This window comes from Prionailurus viverrinus, chromosome D4 (assembly GCF_022837055.1).
Source record: "Prionailurus viverrinus isolate Anna chromosome D4, UM_Priviv_1.0, whole genome shotgun sequence".
Taxonomy (NCBI): domain Eukaryota; kingdom Metazoa; phylum Chordata; class Mammalia; order Carnivora; family Felidae; genus Prionailurus; species Prionailurus viverrinus.
The window spans coordinates 77,138,075-77,146,297 of record NC_062573.1 but is presented as its reverse complement, the minus strand read 5'-3'; the positions used below and the strand labels follow the sequence as shown (position 1 = coordinate 77,146,297).

The following is an 8,223-nucleotide window of genomic DNA, read 5'->3' as shown; positions in this document are numbered from 1 at the left end:
CTCAGTTTTCATTGATAAAGCTCTTTGTTTTTACCTGGGCATATTTTGTATAACATTAGATATAATCACATACGATAAACTTTACCCTTTAAAAAATTTTTTAATGTTTATTTTTTGAGAGCGTGGGCGGGGGAGGGACAGAGAGAGAGAGGGAGACACAGACTCCGAAGCAGGCTCCAGGCTCTGAGCTGTCAGCACAGAGCCCGACAAAGGGCTCAAAGTCACGAACCGCGAGATGGTGACCTGAGCTGAAGTCGGACGCTTAACTGACTGAGCCACCCAGGCGCCCCTAAACTTTACCCTTTTAAAGTGTACAATTCATAGCTTTAGTAAATCCACCATAGCTAAGTCCAGAACATTTTCATTACTCCCCAAAGAAACTATCCATCAACGGTTACTCCCCATTTCCCCCTGTTCGTAGCCCCCAGCGGCCACCACGCTACGTTCTGTTTCTGTAATTGGCCTATTCAGACTCCTTTCACTCACCATGATGTTTTCAAGATCCATCCATATCTACACTTTGTTGCTTTTGTTGCTGAATGAAAGTCTGTATATTACCACATGTTGTTTATTCATTCATCGCCTGATGGGCGTTTGGGTTTCTCCTTTTTGGCTATTAGGCCTTTTTCCCATGTTTAATTTTTTAAACTAATAGAACGTAATTTTTGGATCAGTTTTAGATTTACAGGAAAAGTGAACAGACAGCACAAGATAAAAGTGCAGGTGGTTCAAGTTCCCATATTCCACCCCCCCCCCCACATACACACATTCAGTTAATATCTTACAGTAGTATGGCACATTTGTTACAATTAGGGGACTGATATTGATACATTATTATTAACTAAAGTCTGTAGTTTATTCACATAGCCTTATTCAGGCAGCCTGTTCAGATGGCCTGTCATTTTTCTGTTCCAGGATGCTGTCCGTCATTTTTCTGTTTGGATGCTGTCATTTTTGTCTTCCAGGATGCCGCCCCAGACTCCACACTGCAGTTACTTGTCACGTCTGTCTGTAGAGTCCTCTGGGCTTGGACTGCCCTCGTTTTGGTGACCTTGATAGTTTTGAGGATGGTTCTGGCCAGGGACACAGGATGCTCCTCTATCAGAATTTGTCTGTTTTTCTCCTGATCACATGGGCTCGGGGGAGCACGATCACAGAGTGCTATTTTTATCACATCACATGACGGCATATACTGTCAAAGGCTTTATGACTATTGATGTAAACACTGGTCACCTGATGACCTGACTGAAGTGTTTGTGACCCTTCTCCACTTGTAAGGATCTTTGGAAGGAAGATATCTGTATCTTTAGAAGGAAACCACTCTGCACTGCCTGCGGTAAAAGAGTGAGGAATTCTTCTGCCACCAGCCCTGTTTAATATTTTGGAGCGTTTTTGTTTTTTGGTGTTTTTTTTGTTTTGTTTTGTTTTTTTAAAGCAGGTTCTATGCCCAACGTGGGGTTTGAACTCAGGACCCTAGGTCTAAGACTTGCATGCTCTACCAACTGAGCCAGCCAAGCATCCCTCTTTCCTCCCTTTTATTATTTTACTCATTTAGTTTTTATCAGTATGGATACACACACACGAATATTTATTTTATGCTTTGGGTTGTAATCTAATCCTACTTGCTGGAGTGGCCCCAGCTTTCACCACAGGGGACTTTCACTTGTCTCCTGTGCCCCCTTGACATACCTCCGTCAATGGAGATTCTTTTGTTTTTGTTTCCCAAGCCTTTACTTTTCTCCTTTCATTTTTAAATAACCCAAATCCCCATAGATGTTGACTTTAGGAAAACTAACAATACTCCCTTCCCAGGTCACAGGATTCCTCTGCGGCCTGCAGAAATGTGCTTTACCTGCAGGGGGTTGACAGGGAGGCAGCTGGGAGTCTGAGGTTGGATAAGACACCTGTCACGGCCCTCCCCGAGCTTGGTTTAGTCATCCCCCAAGTAGTAACTAGTGAACCTGGGATTCAAACACAAATCCCTGAGGCTCAAAAGCTCCATCATTTGTCCTTCAAGCTACATATGATGGCGAAGGCGAGAATCCCAGGAGTAGAGCACAAGCTCTTAACATCCTTTAGAGAAAGCAGTTTTCAAATTTTAATCCTGAAGCGACTAGCTACTTTAAACTACTTCTTTGTTATAGTTTGCTCTTTTACCTGGCTTCTGGTTTCTGGCTGAAAGTTCATTATCATTTACAAACACTAACGGCAGATTTACTACGACCATCGGTGGCATAATATGTGTATGTTGCATTTTTAGTAGATGCCTCCTCAAATTCTTTTCCCAAATAGGTGGCTATTACGTTATGAACAGCCAGTTGCTCAGTATTTCACCCCAAGATCCCTATTTATATAACACACATGAAGTTAATTCCACCGGACCGTGACTCTGGTCGCTGAGCGTAAGATTTAAATGAAGCCAGTCTAGAAATCGCCACTTCCAAGGATGTCAGGTGAGCGAAACAGACTTTCTGCCACATCCCTGTTCTCCAGGGTGGGGACTGCCGACCTAGTGATTTAGGTAAAGGCCCCGCACCTCTCCCTTGGCCTTGTTGTTATTATTATTAATGTTTTGTTAAGTAGGCTCCACGCCCAGTGTGGGGCTTGAACTCACAGCCCATTAGATCAAGAGTCGGGTGCTACACTGACGGAGCCACCCAGGTGCCCCTGTTTTAATTTTAATATTTTATTATTATAGTGAAAGTGCTTAAGGTTGACTTTTACAAAAGAAGAAGAGATTGAGAGATCGTCAGACTGGGTGCATCCCTTGGTGTTGGGAGGCTATTTTTGTGAAAACGGGGTTTTTCACACGGGCTCTGGACTGGTTAGAACGTGGCAGAAACCACCTAATTGGTGATGGACATTTGAAAAACAATTGTGTCAGTGGTCACTTGTTTTACGAAGCCCAATTTAGGTGCAGAAGTCTATCTACCCAAGGGTGTGACATAAAACGTATTTTATCCTGTGGTTAAGGGTTCAAAGAAGCTCGGGAAGCGATGATGCAAGGCACTTCTCTTTAGCTCTTCTGCTTTCCTTCTACCCCGAACTTCCACAACTTAACGCCGAGACATTTCAGCCTTTTCTGGAAACCTCAGTTGGGCAGTTAAGGCGGGAAGTAGAAGGGACCGCGGAACCCTCCCTCGCATTCCCCTGAGTTCGTGGATATAGTCAAGAATGCTTAGGAATTAAGAATGGTTCAGCTCATCATTCGGGATGAGCACGGACTCCACCAATGAAAATGGGCGAATAACCGGCTGTGAACCCCGAACACATACTGTTAGGCTTTTCTTACAAACACCTTAGACATTTAGTGCCACCACCACCACCCCCCCCCTTTCTATCCTCCAGGGGAGAGGCCCGAATATCGAAGTGGCCACAGATTGTTGGGTGTCCTATTTTCCTGCCTCTGCTATTTGCACGGTTTTCAACGCGCTTTCACCGCGCATCTTCCTGGGTGGCCGGTGGGTGTCAGGAGAAGGAGGGGGCTGGAGGCTCTTGCCCTGTCGGGTAAGGCGCAGGGAACCCTCACCATTGGACTGCGTCCGGAGCAAGCGGGGGAGCGCTGGGAGGTAGGGGAGGAGGGGGTGGAAAGGGTGGGGGGCGGTCGACCACTCAAGGACTCGAAGAAGCTCCGAGAAAAGGCAAAGTGCATCTTTGCTGGGCGGTGTTGGCAACGAGGAGAAACCAACGGAAGAGAAGACCACCACCAAACGGGCAACCAGCCGCAAGCCCTCCTGCTTTTTGGAACACTCCGAACCCGCCCGCCTCCAGCCCGGACCCCCTCGAGGCAGGCGAGCGGCCGGCCACCACCCCTGCGTCTCGCACGACCTGCTCCCCCATGAACTTGCCCAAACCCGAAAGCCTTCGCTCCACACCGCGGCGCAGCCTCCGGGGCTCCGACGGGGAGGACGGCGAGATCGACATCCTGGGAGAGGAGGAGGATGAGGGCGAGGGGGAGGAGGACGCGGAAGGCGAGGCGGCGGAGGGCCAGCCGTTGCCAGGGCAGCTGCCCCCGCCGGCGACGCGGGAGGCGCGGCGCGGCGCGGGCGCGCGTGGCGGAGGGCTCCCCGAGGGCGGCGGCGCCCCGGCCGACGCCAAGTTGGGCCCCACGTTGGGGGCGTCGAGCGGGTCGGCGGCGGCCTCCGCGGACGGCCCGCAGCCGGCGAAGCCCCCGTACTCCTACATCGCGCTCATCACCATGGCCATCCTGCAGAGCCCGCACAAGCGCCTCACGCTCAGCGGCATCTGCGCCTTCATCAGCGGCCGCTTCCCCTACTACCGCCGCAGGTTCCCCGCCTGGCAGAACAGCATCCGCCACAACCTCTCGCTCAACGACTGCTTCGTCAAGACCCCGCGCGAGCCGGGCCACCCGGGCAAGGGCAACTACTGGAGCCTGGACCCCGCGTCCCGGGACATGTTCGACAACGGCAGCTTCCTCCGGCGCAGGAAGCGCTTCAGGCGCCACCGCCCGCCCCCGGGAGCCCACCTGCACCACCCCTTCCCCCTGCCCGCCGCGCCCGCCGCCCTGCACGGCCCCTACCCGGGCCTGCTGCTCGGGAGCCCGGCCCCGCCGCCCCCAGTGCCGGGGGCCTACCCCGCCGCCGCCTCCGGGAGCCGCCCGTGCGCGCTGCTGCACCCGCACCCCCTTCGCTACCTGCTGCTGTCGACCCCGGCCTACGCCGAGACGCCCGGGAAGGCGCCAGGCGCGGACCCGGCCACCCCCGGCGCCCCCTCGGCCGTGCGGCCCTCCCCGGGCTCCCAGCCTTGGGAGGAGGGCAAGGGGTCGGCGGCGCGGCCGGGAGACGGATGCGCCCCCTTCAGCATCGAGAGCATCATGCGAGGGGTCCGAGGAGGAGGGGGGACGAGGGCCGCGCAGAGTCTGCCCCCGACCCCGTGGGGCTACTGCCACCTGCTGCAGCGTTCGTCGTGCCTGGTGCATCACCGGGCGGCCACCCCTTTGCTGCACGTGTCGGCGGCCGCTGCGGCGTCCGCTGCCCGGACCGTGTTAGAGCAGCAGCAGCAGCAGCAGCAGCAGCAGCAGCAGCAGCAGCAGCAGCGGCAGCAGCAGGAGGACTGTACCAGCGGCCGCGCTCCCAGCGAGGGCGCTCTGCCGGGCCAGCACCTGTCCGCGGCGCGCCTGGGGTGTCCGCCCGGAGCGGGAGGCTCCAGGCCGACAGCGGTGGCCAGCCTTTCCGGCAGAGAGAGCGTCTTGCCGGCCTTCTGAGCGGCATCCGCAACGCTGTCCTGGCGCTGACCCTGCCGGACACCCCTGGAGCCAAGCCGGGGGACGGCCCTTCGCGCCGCCCGCCCTCGCGCACGCCGCCCCGCGGGGCGGGGACCACGGGGGCGCGTCCGAACGCCGCGTCGCAACCACCACGAACTGGACCACGGTGCGGATCGCTGCCGACTACGCACAGAGGAAAAGTTGGATACTGTGCGGCCACCCGGGCGTAACCTTCCGATGGCGTCCACTCTCGCCCTCACTTTTCCAGCCTCCAGTTGTGGCTTCCAGGGTTTTTCCCATTACCCATTTCCAGAGTAACTGTGAACGTGAGTGGGACACTTTGTTCTGGTATTAAAAAAAAGAAAAAGAAGGAAAAAATAAAGAAAATAAACGCCCAGTGCACAACCTGTTTCCCCTCGTTGACTCCCTAGGAATTGCAAATATTATTCCCCGGTCAAGTGCAAAATACTTGTTCTTTCTGTCTTCCTGAAATCGATGTGTAATATAGACTTTTAATTTTAAAGCGTTGACTTCTAATGTGTGTGTCTGATGTGGAAAGAGGCTAAAATTAAAGCTAGCTATATAGACTAAATAAAATGCTAAGTCACCACACCATATTACTTATTTCGTATTTACTTCTCAATAATCGCTTTCTAAATGGAACTTCTTTTGAAACTTAGATCTTTCGTTCCAGGGAGCAAGTTAGTTTTAACAATTCGTATTCACTACAGGCGTCAGAAACACTTTTCCAACATGGCCTGCAAAACTTCTGAATATTTGACGTCTTGGGCTTTAAAATATGGTATCTAGAATTTGTGAAATCTGTAGAAGAAAAAGAATTGGAGGGAAATGTAAATACATTTTCCATTCGTTTTTCATGTTTCTAAAGATGTTGATTTTTCACCTGAATACAGTGGGGGGCCCCTTGAGATCAATTTAGAAGGTAGCGTCCAACGTTTCCCAGGAAAAAAATAAAAGGCAATTTTTATAAAAGCGTCAGAATTTTCCAAAGCAGGGCCAGGGAAAAAGGAAGTATCAAAGGTAACATTTGTGTTCTGGACAATTTACAATTAAAGAATTTTTTTTTCTCCCCAGACGGATGCCTTCCAAGGGCGCATGGGCCCCTTTCTTTGGTACAGGAAGAACTTAGTTGTTTCCAAAAGAAGTTCTCAAAGAACTTTGCCACTAGAAAGGTTTCACTGTCCTCAGGCTTCTGGCGACCGGGTGGGTGGGAAACAAGAGGAAGACGCGCATCAGGAAATAGCCCCAGAGACAGCAAGTTCCAGCAAGTTCCGAGAGACCCCACCGCACTCCCCCCGGCCTCTCAGGGCTCCTGTTTCCGAAGAACCACATTCCTTGCTGCTGCGGTGGGAGAAGCCACTTGGAAAGTGTGAGAAGGTCGTTCCCCTTCATCTACTCCGCAGTTCCCGCTGTGAATTTCTGGTTCCGGGAGGGAGGGCAGATCGAGGCACACATTTTTACGGCTGTCCAATTGGTCCACTTTTACCCCAGCTTCTCAGCTCCTCCCCATCTCTCAGAACCTCCTTGCAAGTCCTGCGCACGATCCTCACCTGCTCTGGGCTTGAAGTAGTACGGTTCTGGAGACGTTCTGGAAGGTTCCCAAGCCCAGCCCCTGGGAGCCGCCTAGACGCGGGCTTCCCTTCTCCCTCGGCCCTGCACGCGCAGCGCAGCCTTCGCCCGCTCGCTCCGCGGGCACCAGCAGTTCCCTTCTGTGGCCCCGATGCGCGACCAAAAGCCCCTTCTCCCCCGCCACCTTCCCTTCTCAGGGTTTTGCCGGGTCCTGTCTCACCCTCCGCACCCCAGCTTTAGGATCCGTTTAGCGCGTTCTGCAGGTCTGGGGTTACCTGTGTTTGGCAACAAGCCGTAATAAAGGGAGCCTCTGTCACACCAGGAACTCTCCCCTTCCCGTGCCAACTCCCCCTTGCCCTTTGTGCGAACACATTTCCAGGCCTACGTGCGTTCCTTTTATTCAGTCAACAAACGTTGTGGGAGCGACAGGTGGAGCCGCCACCGAGCCCAGAGGCGACACTCGAGGCCGACGCCGGTGACTTCCTTCCCTGGGCCCCAGACCAGCACGGTCACGAGCACCGGTGTCTGAGGGTCACAACCTGGCCCAAGCCGGCCCCCACTCTCCTACTTTTTATACTTTTTACCTAATGAAACCGTATCGAAGGATGAATTTTCAAGAAAACCGTCTATTCGGTGGGAGAGTGAATTAAACGTTGATCTCCAGTGGAACGTGGCGCTAGGGGTCCGCGCGCACAGGTGGAGCCTTCCGTGGGGCCCGCGGGGTGACCCGCCCGTCACCCCCACCCCCACCCCCACCCTCACCCCGGGTGGTGAGGACGAGCCCTCACTGCAGGCGGCGCGGCGGGTCTGCGCAGGGGCGTCCGGGCGCCTCCGGGGCCCCCCCGCTGCTGTCAAGGCCACTGCGCGGGTCTGTTGGGAACCCCTGCGTGGCGCGCAAGGCACAGCGCCTTGGAGTTGTGGGGTCGCCTTCTTGAGGCCGGGCTGACTTCTCGAGGCTTCCTGAGCCGCCGGCGGGCCTGGGAGGTGCGGAGAGGCTGGGGCGAGGGCTGGAGGTAAGCCGGGGAAGGCGACTCTCCCTCGGGTCCCACCGGCTGATAATAACACTAATAACTAACAACAGTAAGGATGGCGGCTAACCGTTGTCCCCCGTTCCCTGCCTGCCGGGCACTGGGTTCCCCTTTAACCCTCCCAGCACCCAGTGCCAAAGACACGCTCGAGTCCCCGTTACACAGGCAAAAAGTTTGCGAGTTGGTGAAATTGGGAAACTCGCCCCAAGACCCTTAGGCGGTGGTACCGGGCCCTATTTGGTTTTTGAACCACTAACCCTGTGGGCGCCGGCGACCTTCTCCTGCCTGGGCCTCGGGCGGGTCGCGGAGACCCGGGCCTAAAAGGATTGGGTGCCCAAACCCTCCCTCCCGGCTCCCTGCCCCAGGCTCGGCGTGCCACCA

General features: G+C 54.5%; 1 protein-coding gene across 2 annotated transcripts; it reads left to right on the top strand.

Annotated features, from left to right (window-relative positions):
• The first annotated feature begins 262 nt into the window (after positions 1-262).
• Positions 263-5,826, top strand: LOC125150958 (forkhead box protein D4-like 1). Of its 2 annotated transcripts, XM_047831457.1 has the most exons (2): positions 263-4,928; positions 5,027-5,826. In XM_047831457.1, exons 1-2 carry the CDS (start codon positions 3,839-3,841, stop codon positions 5,452-5,454), a joined length of 1,518 nt encoding a protein of 505 aa, XP_047687413.1. In that variant the 5' UTR covers positions 263-3,838; the 3' UTR covers positions 5,455-5,826. The 2 variants fall into 2 exon arrangements, with proteins under 2 accessions (XP_047687413.1, XP_047687412.1); XM_047831456.1 differs by having other exon boundaries at positions 263-5,364.
• The last annotated feature ends 2,397 nt before the right edge of the window (positions 5,827-8,223 follow it).